General features: G+C 44.4%; 1 protein-coding gene across 4 annotated transcripts in view; it reads right to left on the reverse strand.

The window, feature by feature from the left end:
- DAZAP1 (DAZ associated protein 1) overlaps nucleotides 1–22,659 on the reverse strand; it is a 45,393-nt gene that overhangs the window by 18,129 nt on the left and 4,605 nt on the right. For 3 of the 4 annotated variants that reach the window (XM_015417522.1, XM_015417519.1, XM_015417521.1), the window contains exons 2-6: nucleotides 12,336–12,376; nucleotides 11,458–11,624; nucleotides 10,334–10,399; nucleotides 8,670–8,777; nucleotides 2,624–2,672 (exon numbers count right to left, since the gene is read on the reverse strand). In XM_015417522.1, coding sequence (XP_015273008.1) covers nucleotides 2,624–2,672; nucleotides 8,670–8,777; nucleotides 10,334–10,399; nucleotides 11,458–11,624; nucleotides 12,336–12,376 — 431 coding nt within the window. The remainder of the gene's footprint in view (nucleotides 1–2,623; nucleotides 2,673–8,669; nucleotides 8,778–10,333; nucleotides 10,400–11,457; nucleotides 11,625–12,335; nucleotides 12,377–22,659) is intronic. The other variant, XM_015417520.1, reaches the window with a different exon arrangement.

Raw genomic sequence — 22,659 nt, forward strand, 5'->3', positions numbered from 1 at the left:
ATGCAAAACACATAGGAGTCCAAGAGCTCCAATCTCTTTCTTTCCGAAGTCCTCAGGTTTGCAGAAAAATACATTAACGACTCGGCCCCAAGAGATCAAAGCTCAAATTGCAAAGCACACTGGGGCGGTCTTGGGCAAGTTACTACCAGCCCAACATGCCCTCACAGTTTTGTTGCGAGGACAGAGTGGGAAAACACGAGTCCTCATAATTCCATACTGGGTGAAGTGGCTGGAAGAATATTAGGGCTTAAGAAGCCTGGACTGAAGCCATGATTTAGTGTTGGAAGCACCAAGTAATAAGCTTGCAACAACAACCACTCAGCCCAAATGCCCTCTCTATAAAAAGGGAAATGAGGCACTAGGAGGAGGGATTCTATGTAAAGCTTCCTGAACTCTATGTAGAGCAATAAAATAACAAATGCAAACAAGACAAAGATTCAAAGTAAAAGAAGAAACTGCAAAATACTTGACAGTATTTTACAGAATGAGACACTGAGCAGAAGTATTTGACTGAGCCTAGCTAGAAATCATTTCTTTAAACTACTTATATGCCTGCCTTCCCCCTGGCGAAAGGAGGACATGAGGTGGGTAAAGAACTGGTCCCCTCAGTGTCCACATCTAGGCAGGCTTGCCAGTTATGGAAGTGAGACATTTGGGGATAAAATGGCAAATGGTATTCAGAGTGACAAGTGATAAAAACTACAGAAGCCTTCTTTGATCAAGGGTCTGATTTTGATATGGCACTTGTGATAAGTGAAGAGAAATCACAGGCTCATGGAGCTGTGGGCACTCCATAAGAGTGGCTAAACTGTGCATGTGACAAGTGGGCGTGAGCTGCATACTCAAGACAGCTACCGATAACCTGAACACATTGCTCAATGGAGCATGCCCAGCCAGGGAGAATGTCACAGGCTTCGAAGCAAGACCGGATCTATGCTGTGCCCCTGTAACCTGGACGGCAGCCCTGCCTTGTGTTTCATAACTGGCACTGCCCACACCAGTTGCAACATGGAACCTGTGGGTAGAGTCACCAGCATTGCTATTGCTCTTTGGCACCAAGGTTTTTGAGCTGCATTTGGCAAAAAAGACTGCCATTTCCCCCCTGCTTGCCATTTGCAAGTAGTGGGAGTAGTTATGTGTGTGAAGCAGGCCTTTAAAAAAAAATTAGGGGAGGCTTACAAAATAAAAATGATACAAGAGCCATAACTGGAGAGAAGAATGTTCAGAATTCCTTGCTTCATCAGTGGGCAAGCCAAAAGGCTAGACTGTGTACAGACTTGACTCACAAGATCACACGTTGTTGTTCAGAGTGGCCAAGCAGAGGTTTTGCCCAGTGGAGCAAATTTCTGTTGCCTTCACTATTTTATTTTTAAATCTCACCTAAACAGCCCCCCTCCCCAAAAAAAAGGTGTTGCTTTTTGTGTTGTCAGTAAATTTTTCTGTTGAAACAGGGCAAAGCCGTCGCAAAACGAATGAAGGCATCAAAATAAAATCAGCCGCTCCCCTGCTTCCCTTTCCCAAATATTGAAACTTCGTTTATACTCCAATAAAGTCAAAGCCCGGTCCCGCCTTGGTTTGTGGAAATGGCCTGTACCTCTGTGATAAATTATCACCTAGAGAGAAGAAATCTAAAGAGATATTAATCACAAAACAGTTCACAGAGAGAAAAAAAGGAGGGGGAGGGGAGAAAGAACTTAATGTTTACTGTACTTTTACTATGAAACACTTAAATATGCCACTAAGGATGTATGTCTAAATTAAAAATAAAAACTAAGACTTAACAGCTTAATAAATATGAAGTGAAGAACTGACATATTGCTTTAAATAATGGAGTCAAGGAGGGAGGAGTGGAAGAGTCCAGATGGCAAACTGTTTTCCAGCATGTTCAACATGCTATGGGGTGGCTGGGCACAACTCACATTGATGACATTTTTAAAATACTGCCTCTGAGAGTCAACAGAAAGGTGACTGTTGCAATGGAATTCTGGACAACACAGCAGCTACTTCCCTGGGACTGAAGATGACAAGACATGCTTATTACTCAGTCTGTACTGGCTTGGGGGAAAGCTGTTTTCCCTTTGACACAAAAACGAGGGATGGCAGAGATCTTCAGCCAAAGCATTTTTCAAGCAGCAGTTCATCAACATGGGTTCTTAAACTATGAATATCAGCTCCAGTTACTGGACCCCCCCCCCAAAAAAAGGGGGGGACAATAAAACCACATCTAGAGATAATTGCAAGCCTGAAAAATGGACCTGGCTGCTTTTTTGGGGGAAAGGAAGAGGGCAGAAATCTAGGAACCAGCTTGCTACTCCCTCCTCACTTTTCTATTTTGCTGTCTGAAGCCAGCATCTTAATTCAGGTGTTACCTTTTTGTTAAGAAAAACACCCGGTTGGGGGAGATGAACATGTAACATCCAACTTCAAAAGCGCATACACCAGATAAAATAGCATGAAAAGACTACATGAAGTGAATAGTTAAGTGAAATTTCCTGAGGCAATGTACACAACAAATATATAAAACTGCTTTTTGGGGGGAAGGGAGGGGAGGATGTGAGAGTTTGCCATCTGACTAGAGGAAGAGGATAAAGAAATTTCAAGGACAAATTAAATTCTCCTTTACCTCGGGGCCGCTGCTTCTCTGCATCATAGATCATTACCACTTCAGTGACCTGGAAAAAAAGGGGGAAATGCTACTAATGATGCTACCAGAGGAAGGTGGACAGCAGCAGCAGCAGCTAGATGGACTGGTTTTCCAGAACTGAGCCACACAAACACAATTAAATGGGGGACACACGGCTGTCAATATCCATCTGCTGGAGAACAATACACTAAACATCTGGCAAGGAGTTTCCCATCCAGAAAACCAGTGCGTGCTCTTGCATGAGGTGCCAAACATATAAAATACAATAAATAAAAATTCAGAAGGTAGATAATTGGGAATGCAAATAACACAGGACCAACCATCAAAAGAGAAGACTTAAGAAACAAGGCCCCATTTGTATACATGACTATGTCTGTCCCTCTTCAAAATTCGCCTAGAGAGGCTTTGATTAACTGCGCGCGCGGGGGGGGATAATGCATACAAGGAAAAAGTGAGAAGCAAAGCATTTCTGGAGAAGGAGACCTGATGTAGAGGACCAAACAAACATTAGGCATGCTTTCACGGGATCCCATTAATGGTCTCAAGCAGCCCAATTTCCCCAAGACGATCAAACGTCTGTTCACATCAACAGCTGCCTGTGCTAATGACCACTTACCTCTGATTTGTTTACATGCTCAAGGGATGTTTCAGGGGCTGAACGAAGTTGGTAGAATAGGAGGAAGCCCCCCCCCCCCGAAGACCAAGGGCTAGAGATCGATTAATGTCACACACAATACTGGAATCATCACCAGTTGATAAATAAACTGATCTCTCTGCTGAGACTCTCTCTAAACCATCCCAGACAGTGCGTAATCAAATGTTACTGCACAGTCTGAGGACTCTCCACAATGCAAGTGGTTGCAGATTCAGAGGTAACATCCCCAAATTTGCATCCACCCCCAACTCGCTTACAGCAATCGTGGCACTAAAACCCACAAATGAGATGAGACACTGTGATTTCAAGAGGATGACACTTATTTTGAGCTGTCTAAACTGCCCTTTTAGAAACTGGGGGGGAAAGGGGGGAGGCTTAACCCAAAATCAGCTGCGAACTAAGTGGGTCAAGCTAACGACTATATTATATAAAAAATATACAAATATTTATTAGGGTGTACACATAGCTAAAACATACTGCGGTTAAAAGAAATAGTCTAAGTCTATTGACCACTACCTTTGATGGAAGTGACACACATCCTGACAAATGGAATCTTTGACACCAGAATAATTTGAAGAATTGGTACGGCTACCATCTATGGCCTACTATACAAACTTGTAGCAATTGGAAAAGCATATAAGAAAACAACATCTGGTCATATGACCAGATGTTGTTTTCTTATATGCTTTTCCAATTGCTACAAGTGTGTGTGTGTGTGTGTGTGTGTGTGTGTATAACACTAAAAAATTTATGTGTGTATTTCTGGATGTGTGTCATTGTAATATAAAGAATATACACCACTGCGGAAGGCCCGAAGGGGCCGAAACACGTATGGTCCATAGGTCAAAAAGTTTTACCCATCAATTGTATTTGTATAATAATTAACTTGGTTGTATAAGCCTGGTCAGAAGGAAGACCCCGCCAGTCTAAGACATACAGACCAGCTGCAAGGTGCTGCACCTGTCTAAGAGGGAGGGACTCTGCTCCCCAAATTCAAAATTATCTGCTCACTAACCTCTTCTTTGGCTCTCAAAATTTCCCTGGAGTGGTGCTGCTGGAGTTGGGGGGAAAAATCTGACTAGCACCAGCAAAGGTTTAGGCAGCATTTAAGAAAGCCATAATTTCCTCCTTGAGAGTCTTTTGGGAGCAAAAAAAGGAGCTGTGCAATAATTTTAATGATCATAGGGCATTGTATGTAGAATAGCCAAGAGATCCTAAGATTGTCTGGCATGCAAAAGTTTTAGCTTTTTTTAGCATTATGCACCACTAGGTGGCAAGCTAGATTTGTTTTTAAGAGAAGAGATGAAGGGATACAATTAAATTCTCCCAGCATGACATTTTGTTATTCATTTGGGGGGGGGGGGCGACATTTTTGGCAGGATTCATATTACCAAGCATGAATGGAAATGGGTGGGTACTAAACAGAATTAACTGCCCCACCCCACCATCTCCAAAGCGCCAGCTTTCAGATTCACCGGGGCAAAACTCATCAACTGCTGAACATGCTCATGTTTGCTTGCTGACTTTTCAAAAACCAGCCTTTCGCTAGCACATTGCAAATCCAACTTACATTCAGGTATCAAACTTCAGCAAACTTGATTTTGCAATAAAGCTGCTGGCTGAAAGTGACTCATTCAGCCATTCCGTTGCAGCCTGTGGGGAGATCCTGAATTGCACTTATATGCACAGCCTACAGAGGTTCCCGGCTCTGGTTCTGGGAGGCCATACCTCATCTCCCCCCCCCCCCCCCCCCCCCCGTGTGAGGCCTCTACACATAAACCGTTTTGGGGGGTGAGCATGGAAGGCTTGAAGTGGCCCACTGGCCTGTGTTGACTGCCAGGGCTCATGTCTCGACCTGCATCTGTACTACTCAGCCACCTACACTACCACCCTGACAAGCTTGTTCTCATGGTTTTACCCACCCCCCTGAAATGTACCAAAAATGCCACCCAGCTAAAGTTTAGGAACAGGAGTGTTCTGGGACAGCAGTCAGCATTCAGCTCTAGACTTTGGCCAAGACTATGTGGGGCTTGAGTTTCTGCAGACACCCCAAGAATTAAAATCTTCCTACTTAAAAAAAGGGGGGGGCAGGTTGCTAGTCCCAATGAGAGAAGTCTGGAGAAACAGGAATGTGATGGGCAGGTGATGGTTCAGAAACTACTAGGACAGCTGGCCAGGGCATTCAATGCTCACAAGGGCTGGCCCTCCAACAGCCTTCAAAGTTACTCCTGTTCTCCTCTTACCTCCAGCGGGTCCTGTTTCCTGTCTACCCCACCCCCCATGACTTTCACGCTATTTCCTGATGCTGCTGCCGAGGCTTCTGAACTGGTTTGAAAATCTGAGAAATGGTGCAAAACATGGAAGCGTGGATGTTCACGTAAGCTGGGACCTATTCCCAGAACACTGGAGAGGAAGAAGGCAGGTGAAGTACACGATTCAAACAGCTCTGGTAGAAGTAGGCAATTCTGTGCTCAATGAGAACTAGTTTATGTCTTTACACTATTTACAGTCCACCTTTCTCTCACAAACTAAAGGCGGACACACCTCATCAATACCAGCTCCCCAAAACCCAATCACACTATAACATACCACGTCCCGTGGCTCTTAGGCTAATGCAATAAAATAAACTAGTGAATCAAGTAACGTACCACTATTTACTGTTTTGCTGAACAATAGCCACGGCCTCTCTTTTGCGATCAGCCCGATGCCCTCGACACCACACTGAAGTTAAAGACTGGAAAGTCACAGAAGTCTTAACCAGTGTGGGAAAAGCGATATGAAGCTTACACTATACACTCTCTGCATATGCTGGTAACACTCCCAGCTTTAAGTTTAACCCCCTGAGCCACTGCTGTTAAGATTAAATAGACTCTGTTGGATTAATGGAATCCTATTTTAAAAGCTTGCTGTTATGATTAAAGTTCTTTTTTTTTTTTTTTAAGGCAAAACTAGGTGGTTAGATTGCTTAAGAACTGCAGGCTGTGGAAGGTCAGTAGTTCAGCAGTTCGAGACCCGGGTGCTGCATGACGGAGTGAGCTCCCATCTCTAGTTCCAGCTCCTGCCAACCTAGCAGTTTGAAAGCAAGAAATTGCAAGTAGATAAATAGGTACCACTTCGGTGGGAAGGTAACAGCGTTCCATGCACCTTGGAGTTTAGTCATGCCGGCCACATGACCACGGAAACATCTTCGGACAGTGCTGGCTCTTCGGCTTTGAAACGGAGATGAGCACCGCAACCCTAGAGTCGGATTCGACTGGCTTTCGAGCAAGGGAACCTTTACCTTTACCTAGGTGCTTGGAAAATAAAAATAATAGTAAAAGTCATTTGCAGACAACCCCCCCCCCCGAGGGGGGGATGACATAGTTCTTTCTGTTACTTTATTTGTTACGCTAACCAGAGAATTTGCACTAATCCAGTAAGATGGTGCACACTTAAGGAAACCGAACTGTACTTCCATGTGGGATAGAAGGCATTGCTTGGCAGACAGTTTGCTTCTAAATGGGAAATCACAGAGAGGGAAATCCCCTTTTCCCCCCTCCAGCTGTCTCATTCTACTGGCTTTCCCGTTCTCCCACGGCAAAAGTAGTAACAAGGAGCTTGCCTGAAAACACAGTTGCTGAGAGACTGAGTGGGCAAGGAGCCCTGCTCCTGCCTTTCACCAATCATGCCACTGCAGATTCCTCCTGGAGGAGAAATGTCAAGGAGAGACTGGGGAACACTGCAACGCTGCTTCCCTAAACCTTACAGATAAAGGGACAGTCTGGGTGTGCTTTTATGCTCTGTTTTCAAGATACCAGGAGTCTACAGCAGAGCAGTCCTGTTTCTGCTCTTTATTGGGGATTCCCCCCTCCTTTCATAGGTTTGATTTGAAATCTCACATTTTTCAGCATGCCTGAGGTTTCTCCTAGATATGCCAGGATCTCCATTAGGGTTGTGGCCAGCCCTGCTGTGGCACTTTTGTTATGCACAAGGGGTTGGCTCTTAGTGAACTATCAGAAGATACAAGCAGGGACCCACAATATTCCTGGGGGGATCCCTTCCCGGGCTTTATTCCCCCACACACAACCAACGTGATGCTGGGCCTGGTGCAGCTCCCAGCCTCCGTTGCTGGGTCTGCCAAGGCTTCTTCCTCCGCCCCCACTGCCAGCAAGTCCTGTGTGGCTCCTGGCCTCATCCACTGGGCTCACCGAGGCTTCTCACCAAGAGATCCAGTCTGGTGTAGCGGTTAAGCGAGCGGACTCTAATCTGGGAGAACCAGGTTTGATTCCCCGCTCCTCCACTTGCAGCAGCTGGATGACCTTGGGCAAGCCATAGTTCTGTCAGAGGTGTTCTTGAAAAAGAGCCATTTCTGTCAGAGCTCTCTCAGCCCCACCTACCTCACAGGACATCTGTTGTGGGGAGGGGAAGGGAAAGGAGTTTGTAAGCCACTCTGAGACTCCTTCGGGTAGTGAAGGGTGGGGTATAAATCCAATCTCTTCTTCTTCTCTCCCCCACTCCTCACGGTTGCTGACACTGCCAACCAGCCTCATGTGGCTCTCAACCTCCACCACCAGGCCCACCATGGCTTCTTGCCCTCCCCAATGTCACCATCTGACAGAGGAAAAATTAATACCTCATGTGCAAACAATGCTTTTATTGGGGGGGGGGGGTGTTAAACCTCCCAAATGTATTTCTTAAACCTTTTCAGATTTTTCTGTAAACTTGGGGAGTTCCCCAAGTTTGCCGAACTATGTTGTTTTTAATCAGTGTGTGCTCGATCCACGGATTTAAGTATCCACAGATTAGGTCACACTTGACTATTAGATATGATTGGAGGCTGCTAAACACCCCCCAACCCAAGGCTCCCTCTGAATAAAAAAAATTAACAGAATGTGAAAGCAGCGAGAACAGTTCATCAAATGATTTTACAGATAGAGCTTGCCTAAGGAATGGTTTGTCCTGGGACATATTTCACTGATCTCATTCAAGTCAAGTGTATGCAGAGATGTGGTAAAGACAGAGCAAACGTTCTCAACTTTGTACTTCACGACCTTTTGCTGATGGCAAATCGACAGCATTGGGCTTGCAAAACAGCACTTCTTTTGGGGGGAAATGCTGGATTGGTCATTCCAAAAACTGTGTACGATAGAGCCAGAAGCCCTTTCCTAACCAATGGCAAGAAACAATCATTTACCAGGCATAAAATGCCACTTTGAGGATCACGAGGTAAAAAGGGGAGTGAATGAAACGGCTTCTAAGAAACTGCCACCCAATATCCTGGTAACTCACCACTCCAAACTTTTTGAAGTCACTTTGAGGATCACGAGGTAAAAAAGGGAGTGAATGAAGCGGCTTCCAAGAAACTGCCACCCAAACATCGTGGTAACTCACCACTCCAAACTTTTTGAAGTATTCCCTGAGCTCCGTCTCACCACAGTTGTGAGGGATTCCACCAACAAAAATTTTATTCGATTTATTGTCATTTCTGGATCCTTTCTGCTGGGATGAAAAAAAAAGAAAAACGCCTCATTAACACTGACATTGCCTTGTGAGGTTTTCTTCCCGGGGGGTGGGGGGGGAGCATGCTGTGTGACGGCAAGCAACCACAACCTACTTGGTGCTCCAGCTGGATGTCTGGCACCACGCGCAACTATCCATTGCTACTATAACGAGTAAAAGCACAGACTGGGATCAAATGATGCTTCCAACTGCCCGGCAATTTGTAGGGTCAGCTCTGGCTCCGAAGGCCTCCCCCCTCCCCCCGTTCATTCTGCCTGTCCCTTCCGGCCAGCTGAGGTTTGGACTGACAATGGCAGGACGCAGAAGGGAAAGATCAGGAGGGAAAGATCTCCCCGGACACTAAGTCGGCTGCTGCCATGAGAAAGGCTTGAGGCTGGATGGTAGAGTTCAGAGGGAACTGGAGAACAGATGAGGTCCTTTGGGCCCAATGGCCCTGACCCACATTTCAGCAAGAGATGAGACGTTTTAGCCAGATGTAATCAGTAAGCAGAGATATTTATCAGTCACATCTGGAAAAAGTTACATCACCGCAAGAGAGGAACAATGAAAATAACGGCCGAAATCTGCTTCACAAAGTGACATTTTTTAGGGCATCGTGCAGTTCTTTCTCCATCACGGCAACATCATTACAGAATGATCTCCCGAGTGAGGCCCACTTGACTCCATCACCTCCTGTCTTTGACTGTTCAGGTAAGATATTTATTCATTAATCCTTTTCCTGGTCTGTTTGTTTTCTGGGGGTGTTGTGTTTGAGTTAGTGAATATCATACGTATTTCTGTATGCTGTCATGGGCGATTCTTTGAAAAAGAGGCTTACAAATAAAACAAGCATTAAAAATTGTTGGGTAAGGACATCTGAGCCCCAACCTGGATGGCTCAATTCTGCCAGATCGCAGAAGCTAAGCAGGGTTGGCCCTGATCCGCATTTGGATGGGAGACCATCAAGGAATACCAGGGTCAGGATGCAGAGGCAGACAATGGCAAACCATCTGTGTTTGCCTCTAGTCTTAAAAACCCTACAGGGCCACCAAGTCGGCTGAGACTTGACAGGACTTTCCACTGCCAAGGACATCTGAAGACATTAGTACAGACAGCCTGATCCCTTTCCAAACCAGATTCTGCACTCAACTTATCTTGGTGCTTACGTACAGCATTTGACATGCCCATCTGTGATCAAGTAGCACGTTAGGGTCAAACTGACAGGCAACACTTCCCCAACCTTCCTCACAGGGAGCTACAAGATCAGCTGAGCGCTCAAGAGCACAGCTACTATGGTCAGATGGAAATCCAACCGGGTATACACTGGAGTCACTTTCAACAAGCAATGGCATCTGGCAAGCCAGTCCCAGTCCCAAGGGCTCAACTGGTTTCTGTCGATCCACATGGATCTCACCTACTGCTTCAAGCTTGTTGACAAAGCTCCTCAAAATCTGGGTAAGACAGATCAAGGGGTGAAAGCCTCAACATTTCTGTCAGGGTATACAGGGGAATCAGTGCTCAAAACACGGCATAGCGAAGTCAATTGGTTCTCTTACCCATCCCTCCTTTGGTCGTGTTCTCTCTGGTTGCATCCCTCGAGGGGTACAGGGCTTTGGATCAATCTGTTAAACAAGGTGACAGCGTAAAGCAGACTGCCAGGAAAAAACTACTGGTGGCCTTACAAGATACAGCTATAAATGTGATAAACCAATCTGCCCCATAGCGGTGCTCAACAAGACAGCTGCTGAGTACCAGCAGTTGCCCCCTTTGTGTGTCCCAATTTTCCAGGATGGCTGAAATTTATCTAAGAAACCCACAGAGCAGTCTGGGTGAACTAGTGGAGAGAGAGCTCCTCTCCAACAGAGGAAACCATGGCTGCAATTTGGCACGGAGCCACTATGTCTCAGGGAAAACCAGAGTTTACTAGTAGAAGAATCTCGATCAGAACAAAGCTAGGGCCAGACAAGCCCGTGGCCAAGCTACTGGCTACTTTATTGCAGTGCTATCAGTGGCTACTCACCTGTGGCCAGAGAGAGAAAGCCCAATAAGCAACCAGGCCCAGGAATCTTTTTGTATATTTGGAAGAGAGTAGGTTCTCTCTGTTTCAGAAAGCTGATGTGTCTTTAATGGTACAGATCAGTAAAAGGACAAATAATATTTATGGGCTGATTTGCAAGGTGGCCTTGTTTTGTAATGGAATGGCACTTTTATCTACTAAGTGGTTAACCCCGCCCTTTCTCCCTGTAGCTCAGCGCAGCACACGTGGCTCTGCCCTCCCCCATTTTTATCTTGCAGCAGCCACCTGTCACAAAGCAGGCCTCTCTGACAAAAAAAGACAGGACAAACAGCTACCATTACACTTATCTTGGCATGCACAAATAAAAGGATTCTTTGGGGATGGTCACAATTATAAAAACAGAAGGGGTCATCTCGCAGTCCTAGCGGGGAGGATCCTCTCCACATTTCCCATTATGATCAGATATGTAAGAAACAGGTTCACCAGAACAGGATGAAAGCTGAATGGTTCTCTAAAAGCTGAAATGTACCAAGTTTTGGCATCAAATACCATCAAACCTGAAAAGCCTGGTCACTAACTAAAGCATTTCGCTGTTGAGGCAGTCAAGTCAACACGCAATTACATTCCCTCCCCATCCCCGCCCCCAGTATGCAGCAGACTTACATTTCGTCCATCTAATGTATGGGGCCTGCTGGCCAGGACGGTCCCCACACAGTTGGGATCTTTGAACTTGACAAATCCAAATCCTCGTGACTGATTGGTTGTCTTATCTTTCATTATTACACAGTCGACAACTTCCCCATACTGGGAAAAGTAGCTACGGAGTGTTTCTGTTAGAGTAAAAAAAAAAGAAACATACATGCATGCTTGTTGTGAACTAAGTATCTCTCAAGAAACGGGATGTTGGTAAAGGTGGAAATGAATGGAGCTACAAGCTTCCCCCATTAATGTGCTGTCTCAAGACAACTTATGGATAACACATTCAAGGCTGAGAACAGGAAGGTCTCACTTTTGGGAAATCGAAATGTGTAAAAGTTTGGTTACCTTAAAATGCGTTTCCAGCCATTCAACACTTAGAGAAGTATGGAAATTCTGTTCAAAATAAATCAGTAGGTCCACAGAATGATGGCTTTCTGGTAAAGGCAAGAGTGCTGATGTACTCAAATCCTACTGCATACTCTTAGGGAGGTTCACTAAAGCATTATTTCTTGAGTCTTGTTATAAGACACATCAATCACCACCTTGGCCTGCAGTACTGGGAGGGGGAAGCTGACGTTACCCCAGAGACCTAATTCTTGGGGAACGCCGAGGAGGTGGGAAGCAAGACTTATGTTTTTCTGGCTGTACTGCCCCTCTGGGAAAACCCCAGGTGATTTGGGATGGGGCTTTATGACGGACGGCAGGAAGAAAGAAAAGACAACATGCAAACACAAAGTGTTGCTTCTAAATAGAAGGAGGGACCTGAACTTCAAATGTGGTGGTGGGGTTTTGTGTTTTTTTTGAGTTCTTTGTAAAGTTCATGCTTTGATGAAGGTCATTACCTTGTGTAGTGCTCCAATCAAGGCCACCCACAAACAACTTTCTGTAATTCAAAGGAATACATTAGTTAAAACCATCTGTTCCGAAAATATAATCCACTTCGTACACCACAGACACAGCCCGCATGTGTGTTCTTCTAGCTGAACTGCTGTATCCAGATGTATTTTCAGAGGGATAAATCATGTTTGTGCATACTCTATAGCCTCCAAAGCTATAAACAACTGATATTTCTTGTCCAATTTGCCTTAGACTATGGAGCTATTTTCAAGCTTGGTGAAACAGCAAACACTGAAATAAAGTATATAAGAAAGTTTAATAACTTTCTATATTACAAGTGCCATTCATAAGCTACAGGAAAGAAATAATCTTTTATCCTTCAGAAATTGAAACAGACGTTTCCCAGTATTAGCTATTAACCCAACTTCTTCACAAGGCATGATATCAACAGTAAGAACTTACCTTTTAAAATGTTGGTTCTTATCTCATTAATTTAATGGTGTTTATTCCCATTGTACACAAGCGGAAGAATCATAGTGATAGATTTGTCAAGGCAATTGACAAGGCAGGCTGATATTAGACCATAAGTAAGCGATTTTGAAAAAGGGTTTGTTCTAAACAGCTCAAGCCTTGACTAAACAAGTCTATATCTAGTCAGGAAGGGAACTCTCCATATACACTGCCTCAAGTGAAAGGCAGGACATAAATGTAATTCGGGTTAGAACGGATAAAAGGAAGCACTTCTTCACCCAAAGAGTGATTAACACATGGAATTCACTGCCACAGGAAGTGGTGGCGGCTACAAGCATGGACGGCTTCAAAAGGGAATTAGATAAGCATATGGAGCAGAGGTCCATCAGTGGCTATTAGCCACAAGGTATAGATAGGGACTCTGGGGCAAGTGATGCTTTGTCTTCTTGGTGCTTGGGGGGGTCAACAGTGGGAGGGCTTCTAATGTCCTGGCCCCACTGGTGGACCTCCTGATGGCACCTGGTATTTTTGGCCACTGTGTGAAGGAGTGTTGGACTGGATGGGCCTTCGGCCTGATCCAACACTGGCGTCTCTTATGTTCTTAAATATTCCCCCATACAAAGAAGCACCTTTTAAAAAGTACTGAATAAGGAAGTGCAGGATAGCTGCAGAATACCAGCAGACCACCCAAAGAACCATGTAGCAACCCATTCCCATTTACAGGCTTGATCAGCACAAGGCCTTCAGTAAACTCCTTCCTAGTATCAACACATGGCCACTGTTATAGGATCACAAGCTCATCATGTTCTGCACTTATTATAGTCACAATATCAATGGAGTTACTACAGGCAGGCAGGGGTAAGAGTATGCAACTGGAGGTAGGCCACAGGAGTGCACATCCACGATTATTACGTTGCAGATACAGAAGCTCCCTGTGTCCCAAGACACACTGTACGACAAACATATATACTATATTCTGCTTGCTGCTCAGAAAGACAGGGTATTCCCAGACTACATTCCAGTACAGAAGCCAAGCAAAGATTATAGCTGCTCCCAGCAAGGAGAGCCAACCATGAACCTATTTCCCACATGCAAGTAGGGAAGAAAAAGAGAATGTAGCCCTGTTCTACCTCCTGCAGACCTCCCCGATTTGGGCAGCACATAACCATAACCTCTCGACTCCTCCTGTTTGCATGAAACCAGGAAGAACAGGGACAATTCTTAGATTCTGCCGCTGCCTCCTCTGGTCATTCCAGCCTACAGAAGCATGAAACGTCCTTCCACTTCATTTCAAGTTATCGAGAGTGCCTGTTTTTAATAAGTCAAGCAATATCAGACATCAGTATGCACACATCAGCAGTGCCGGTGGGTACACACTCTGCTTGCATGCCATATGGTCGAAGAGAGCCTGTGGGAAATCACAAGCAGCAGAAACAAAGGCTTTCTTTCAAGAGCACACCAAGCTAGGCGCAGTAATTGAAGGTCCAGGCACCATTAACTCCCATCACCTGGATATCCTGTACTGAGTTTAGGATAGGGTCTAATTATAGATTAAAAGAACATTACAATCATCCCACCCTTCCAATTAACAGAGACTTTACACCCTCCAGGGGAAACTTCATCCATTCATCTATTTTATTCGCAAAACTGAAAGGAGTGGGGAAGGGAGGGAAGAGAGAGTGAGTGCAGGTGTTTAACTCTATGAAACGAAGCAGGTAATTTAGACTGACATGGTCTACTTGTGTGCCCCCCCCCCCAATTTCCCCCTCTTCAATGCAATCTAGGCTACCTTGTACAGATAATTAGAAATTAAAGGGGACTGGAGAGTACTCTTTAAGCATGTTATTGCCAAAAAAAAGAAATTGATATCTGTATATGGGACTTGGTCACTCTGGTGGATGACCTGCACCAAGAGATCGACAGAGGGACTGTGACCCTGTTAATTTTCCTGGACCTTTTGGCAGCTTTTGATACCAATGATCATGGTATTCTTCTGGACCACTTTTCAGGGTAGGGACTGGGAGGTACTGTTCTGTAGCAGTTTCAGCTCCACCTCAAAGACATGTTTCCAAGTGTAGCGCTGGGGGACTGCTGCTCTGTCCCTTGACCTCTGGCCTATGGGGTCTTAAAAGGTACCATCTAGGGCCCCATGCTTTTTAACACCCATGTGAAGTCATCCAGAAATTTGGACTGAGTTGCCACCAATATGCAGACAACACTCCACTCTATCTACCACTTCCAGTAGAACCCAGGAAGGCTGCAGAAACCGTGAATAGATGACCGGAAGCAGTTTTGGGATCAATGAGAGCTAAGAAATGCAAAATTTTGATGGCATTGGATAATACATTGCAAACTTCAGCTGCGTCACACTTTGAGTGGTGTTTCCTGAGATGTTTTCAACACAATCCACTAACATCCCTAAAGACAACATGCTTCTGCCACTTCTCATTCAAGATGCTGATATCAAAGAATCCTTTCCTTTTCCCATGTAATCATCTGTGATATTCTAGGAAGCATTCTTATTGTAGCAGCATTCTCATAATAAACACGATTAAATTTCGTTACTCATTCCATCCATGCCTTTCCAAAGGCTGCTTCCAACATTTTCAAGACACAAATATATCTTAAACCATAAAAAGCATATGTAATGTGTGAATACTGCTCCTAAAACTCATTGTTCCCCAATTTGTCAGTGCAAGGCATCTTTCTAGCTTGTTTTCTATACCTTAAAATTTGTTGTTCCCTTGTTTCCAAGGGAAGTGGGACTGCAACAAGTACTGCATTGCTCAATCCCTCTAGCCAAGCCAGCAGGTTTGCAACCCAGTCATGAAATTCCTGCTTAAACCTTTTCCTCCACACTTGCCGAGCCAGCTAGAGCATCTTCCTCAGACCCCTGTTGGCAACAGCACAGAAGAGCATGATGGGTGCACCACACCTGTAGCCTTTTCACTTGTTACTCCCCCTACATACCAGCTGGGTGCATCAGGCAGCTGCCTGGGCAGTAAACTGGTCCTCCTGTCTTGTTTCAGAGAATGACACCAGACTGTCAGTGGCTTGAATATATAACATTAGATTTTTGCTTTGAATACCCATGCTTGAAAAAGACAGAAAGTCCATAATGTGAGTCTGCCACATAATACAGAGACTGATTTGTGGGACCAAATCTACTATCAGAAGTCATTAAAACCAAGAAGGAATGGGCAAGCACGCACACAGCCCGCACCATTTCTGGTCTCTTTTGTGCGGTCTCAGGTTGGCTGGGGACAGACAAGTGATGAGGCAGCCCAAGGAAATCTGTGAAAAATATTCAGGTGCACAGAAGTGTCCTCAGATATAAAACTGTCAGATTAAAAGGATATGTGAACAACCGGGGAGGGGAATGGACTAGGTATGGAAAAGCCAGAGAGGATTTCTCACGGCAAGCAAGCAAATGTGACATTTGAATGCTGTGTCTGAGAATTACAACCTCTTTGCTGTGCTGGATAGCGTCCCATGATCATCAGGCACTCACTTTTTTCTGTTTATAAAAAGGGAAACATAAGCTCTGTGTGTGGGGGGAAGGGACCAATGATCTGGGGGTGCTGTTACAGAATTCTACCCATAGTTATCTAGGAAAAAAGTAAAAAATCATTAACAGATTCTTGGGAACTACTGCATGACACTATGATGTAATAAGGTTTTCTAAAAAGAAACAGGATCCTTTAGACACTGGATAAACCAGCTAAGCCTGTTTAAAAACCTAATTCCTTTTGTTACCACTCAACACCTTCCAACTTCTACTTATAACCAACATGGCTCCCCCCCCCCCGCAATGTTCACATGTACTCTTGCAAGGTGAAGAAGTTATTCCAGACAAAGCAAGCAGGAGTTAAGTAGCTCCAGGCTGGCATGATGCTCTATGACCAGGGGTTCAATGAAATCAGCAAGTCACAACTGAATTAAGTACATCATCACATTCAATCACCTTTCATACTTTTTGAAACAAGATTAAAAGACTACCAGGGCTGAGAACGATCCATTTTAAGACACCTGGAAATATGGGATGCTGCAATGGGCTACTGAAATTTATGCACACAAGAGCACCACAGACTTCTCTGCTGGCAAACAAGCTATTAGATGATCCCTGAACACAATGACATGATTAACCCCATAGGAGAGTGAGCCAGGTGTATGTGGAGATGCTTAAAGAAAAAAAAAAATCTCACTGTGCATTTGTTTCTCTAGACATGCTTCAATACATAAAAATCCAGCTCAGTTTAAGCAGAACAAAGCACTCTAGGCCCTCTGGCAAATCTGTGCTATAGGCACACAGCTTAGATGGCCACACAGCCATGTCTAGCTTAGCTACCTTATGAAAAAGAATTAATGTATTCCACAATTAAGGTAAGGCTTAATGATGAAATGCACATGTTTTATAATAAACCTGCTGAAACTGTGGGCTGCATTTAAAAACAAACAAACCAAACAACTGAGCATTTGATGCACTGTTCTATGAACAGAGAAAAGGAAACAGGTGTGTGAGGGCACCAGAGGTGTAAGGGCAAAGCAATAGGGCTAAATTCCCAAAAAGCAGAATGAAGACACACATAGTCAGAACTCAGGGCAGTCAAGAGCTTTGTATAGCAGCTCAGCTCTGGCTGAGCTGATAAGCACAACCCTCATGGTGGATTCTAAGAACACTGGTCAGTGCCAAGACAGGAGGAGGTTCCAACGTCTCCACGCAAGAGCCAGGAATTCACCACTCAAATGCTCAGCCCACAAAGGCAAGATAATGGTGGCTTCAGATGGGACAAAACTGGACACTTCCCCATACCCCACGCACAACACCTTAAGTTGCAGTGAAGCTGTAGGCCTAGGTCAAAACGTTGCTGCTTTAGTGATGGCTGGGACACTCCAAGTTTAGTATATGGTGGTGGAAAGTGCTGACGTCAAGTCACAGCTGACTTATGACCTGTAGGGTTTTCAAGGCAAGAGATGTTCAGAGGTTCAGAGGCCTGCGTCAGCATAACAACCCTGGACTTCCATGGTGCTCTCCTATCCAAATACTAATGGGGGTCAACCCTGCTTAGCTTCCAAGATCTGGCTAGCCTGGGCCATCCAGGTCAGGGATGGCCTACTTGCAATTCATTCATCAGAGGCTAAGAACTTCAGTACTCATCCCCACAGCCCAAAGGCAACTCAGAAATAGTTAAAGAGCAACTCCCAATGCCAGGAGGAATTGTTCGGCTTTCATTTTTTCTAGACACCACATAAAAGGGACCTACCTTCCCTGGTTCCTTGACCTGGATGGCCCAGGCTAGCCCTCCCTGGTTCCTTGACCTGGATGGCACAGGCTAGCCCGATCTTGGAAATTAAGAAAGGCTGCCTCTGGTTAATACTTGGATGGAAGACCACCAAGAAATTAAGAAAGGCTGGCTCTCGTTAATACTTGGATGGAAGACCACCAAGGAAGTCCAGGGTTGTTATGCAGAGACAGGTAATGGCAAACCACCCCTGTTCCTCTCTTGCCTTGAAAACCCTGCGGGGTCGCCATTTAGTTGGATGCAACTTGATAGCACCTTCCACCACCACCCTCCCTTGGTGACTAATACTTCTGTCTCACTAGTTTGATTGGAAGCTACTCAGCAAGTAAGCAGTGCCCTAACAGTGGCTGACATTAGACAACCAGATCTCAGACATTAGACAACCAGAGCTTCAACAGGCTGAGCAAAGACAGAAGCTGTTGGGGAAACTTTACTGCACTAGCAGCTAACAACAGCATCAGAACTATTACTAAACCAAGTACCATCAAGAAGGCAGACGTGATGTGTCTTAGCCTAATGAATGCAGCTCTAAGCAATGCCAGAGAGAGAAAAAGCCCAGCAAACACATTTGGTACACTACTTATGAACCTGCTCCAGGTTTTCCCTCCATAACGTTATCATTCGAGCAGCAAAACTATCTTCTGTGATGAAAAATTAAACCCAGTCTAAATAGAATTCCAGCACACTAGAGAAAAATCTTTAGATGGCTTTGACAGAATCCCACCCCCACAAGCATGTAAAACTCACAGGATATGGGAAAGCAGAGGAAAAGAGGGAGAGGGGAAATCTTCCTTCAGAACAGTCTTCAGATTCTTCCCAGTTCTTTGATTTGAAGACTGGCAACACTGACATTCTACAGAAAGCTACTCCCCTCTGTGAACTCTTTAATGATCTTTTTTTAAAAAAATAAAGAGTTCAAAATGTGAGTTTTAAGCACAGGCACACTACCTCCAATGTTTCAGCTCTTTTTAAATCATGCAGAGAGGGCTTGTCCATGCTGTACAGAGCGTGCCTGCAGAAAAGGGTTGTTTGGGGACAACTTAGCAGTGGCTTACATTAAAAACCTTCCTCCCATCACTACCAAGCACGGCCACTGGCATTCTAACTCCACCTGACTGTATGCTGATGCCTTGTCCTGCTGTCCCTACATGGCTATTCAGAAGGAGGGGGAGAAGACAGCTCGTTTGGTACCAAACAGCCAAGTCAGGGGTCTGCAACTCACTTGTATTTCTCAGATGTATGCAATTAATGTATACAGAGAAAAGGGGAGATGTTGATAAGTGCTCTTGTTCTATTTGAAGATGGTGGCATCACTAATTCTTTTGGTACATGAAGTGTTCTATACATCCTTTGTAGGGCAGATCAATGCCTGGCACCCTATTACTGGGGTCAGCTCCACCTTTGAGAACTACAAACAGCCCCCAGAGTATTAGGAAGACCTTGAGCACTGTGAAGACGACACGAAAATAACCTCTATCTTAGCAAAAAGCATCATCGTGGATTTTGTGAGCCCCCACAAAAGCCAGTGTAGTGTAGCAGCTAGGCTGTCAGACTAGGACCTGGGAAACACAAGTTCAGATTCCACGCAGACATGGAAAGCTGCTGGATGACCTTGAGCTGGTTACACACTCTCACCTCAACCTACCTGACAGGGTTGATGTGAGCACAAAATGGAGGAAAGGAGAGTAACATAAGCCACGATGGGTCCCCAGTGTGGGATATCACTGAAGTAAGATAAAAAAGAAAATACAAGGTAGAAAAGTGGGGCAAGTATATTCCAAATAGGTAAATATTCCCATGCTACTTATAAGAGAGGTTGTGATTTGGTCATCTAAAAGAAACAGCAAGCTGGAAATCCCAAGAGATGAAAAAACTATGCACATGGGGTTAGAGTTACTTGCCTTTGATACTTCACCTGATATTTTCTCTACTATGTGGTATTTATGCCCCCAGGTATTGTCTTTATTTAAGAGGTTCAAGGTCGCAAAGATTTACATCTGTAAAACTATGAAAATGAGTGCAACGTACAAAAACATAACAATGCCTAAATTTATCCCATAAAGGAGAGCTATAATTTTTATGATAAAAGCAGAGTTCAAAGGTGCACTCGGATAGAAAACAAGAGAGTTGGACCCAGTCAGCTTTCTCACTCAATGTTGCTCAGTTCTGCAGCCCCACTCCACATGGTTTTTTGCACATGAAGGTTGCCTGATCTCCAGCACTGCCTTTTTCCCTCTCCAGCAGAAAAGCTTGTTGGATCCAACCCAGAAAACACAGGCTGCTGATGTTGCAAACACCTGCTGCAAAGTAGCATCAGTGGTATTAACTCTTCTTTGTTTTACAGATCAGGTATGTTTCTGACACAACAGCACAGCAGTTTGACTGCATGGTTCTCTCAGCCCTCAGTGGCCTGCTCCATTCTAAATTATTCCTGGCCACCTTGACTAGTATTCAGACAAAAAAGACAGGGTTTTCTAAGGTCAAGCAAAGCAGCTGTATGTAAATAGTGCTGCTATTTATACACGGCTCTATAGATTGCCACAAGCTAAGACAGTTTTGGCCTCTTGCTTTGTGATAGATGGATTCTGCTACACTGAGCAAATGCAGAGTTAACCAACACTGCAGACTGAGGAAGAGGGTACTAAAAAGCAGGGGCTGTAGGAAAATAGCAGCTTAGAGAAACCAGCTACCCAGTGCCAAATAATTCTCATCCTCCACAATCTGCCTTCTTCCAGCTACCTGTTTTACCTGCAGCTCATCTTCCATTGCAGAATGTTTTTACCTGAAGCCCCTTTTCTTTTCAGCTTTGCAGGAAAAGCTGATATTTTAGAGGCCTGGTCTTCCTCATTGCTAGAACAAACATAGCCCAATTCAAGGGCCAATCCAGACAATAAAAAGAAGAGGGCAGCATACCAAACAGAACCAGCTATCAGTATGGTAGTATGACCCAAGCGCTCCACACACTATCAATGAACTCAGTGGGATTTCTGAATGGCACCTGTAATATTTACCAACTCAAACATGCTAAGGGCACACACCTTTGAGCTTGAATAGGATCTGGCTGTACACCCTTTGATTTGTTCTGCAGCTTGAACCATGCTTATTAACCTGTTAGAAATATTTATTATAGGCTAATTTTGCCTGTAAGAAACATGACCTTTTAACAAAATCTTTTAGTATTATCTTTCGGTTGTCCTGTGACTGCATGCTCTACTGCACGCCCTTCAAATAATGCCACTTACCAAACAAGTATTCATTGGATTTTGTAAACTAATAGATTACTGTGTTCATTTGTTGCCGGCATTCTGCAAGATCAAGTTTAAACATACTATTTGGAATTCAGAATTCTGAAGAAAAAATAGTTGAGAAAACACCCAGCACCAAGATCTGATGGTACAGGGTCCACAAGAATCGAATATTTTTCATTTTTATAGCAACCAGCAAGTACCAACTGAGCCACCTGACACACCACCAAGTTTGGCCTTTAGATTTCAGATTCAACCTTGTATCTTTAACTCAGTATATTTTGTTGACAGCAGCAGGGAAAAGTATTTCTGAACTGAGTGGCTCAGTCCTAGTTTCGCCCAACTTCCTCACCTCCGCCTCCATTTACAACCCAAAATGCTGCTCCTGGGGGCCAGAAATAGTTGGGAAGGGTCAGAGGTCTACAGTGGAAGGAGGAAGCAAAATATTGCCCCCCACTTCTGCTCATAGCAGCCTCCATAAGCTCCAAGCCATTAAATCCAACCTTGCAACACCCCCAACGAAAACTGCTAGTGAACAAAAAACCTGCTTGTGATCAGGCAGAGTCGTTCATTTAAGTTACCTAGGCCTTCACTGCTACGGCTTCGTCACCCAAAAATCAATCATAACAGTCAAAGGTGACCAACAATCCGGGAGTAAATCAACTATACAGTGCCTTTGCCCCCAATCTCTTATGGACCATCAATAGAATTTAACTTTGGGGCAAAAGGAGGAGATACAAGGCTCTTTCAGTGTTTATGATAGCTACAATTTACATAGCTACAAACAAAGTCCCATTCTCTTTCAGTGTTTATGATAGTGCCATCAATTTACATAGCTACAAACAAAGTCCCATGTCCCCAATAGCTTACAAGTTAAATTGCAACCCTGAGGAGACTATCCAGGAAGAGGCAGGACGGGTTGCAAAGACAGAACACGAATAAATGCAGTCACACATACCCAGGCTTCATTTCAGTTTGGAAGGACAATGAAGGGGTTTTGTGAAAACATTCACATTAAAGGTAGGTCTCAAAAAGTTTTACTGAGAAAGCAATCCAGACTCCAGAAACCAAAGCATCACACACTGCATGGAAGAAACCCCTGCGCTGAACAGAAACCAATAAGCAAGTTATTCCTTTGACCATAGTTCAACATCCCATTCAGATGGTTTAACTGCAATGCTGGTTTAATATCACAATTTGAACCTCATGGAGATGATACCCTTCCCGAAGCAGAGATGACGGTAAAAGAAACTGTAGAGTTACTGGCTCCCATGGTATCTCAATTTTAAACATAAAATTAAACCCAAATA

The sequence above is a fragment of the Gekko japonicus genome, unplaced genomic scaffold (assembly GCF_001447785.1).
Source record: "Gekko japonicus isolate JY-2015 unplaced genomic scaffold, Gekko_japonicus_V1.1 scaffold4352, whole genome shotgun sequence".
Lineage (NCBI taxonomy): Eukaryota > Metazoa > Chordata > Lepidosauria > Squamata > Gekkonidae > Gekko > Gekko japonicus.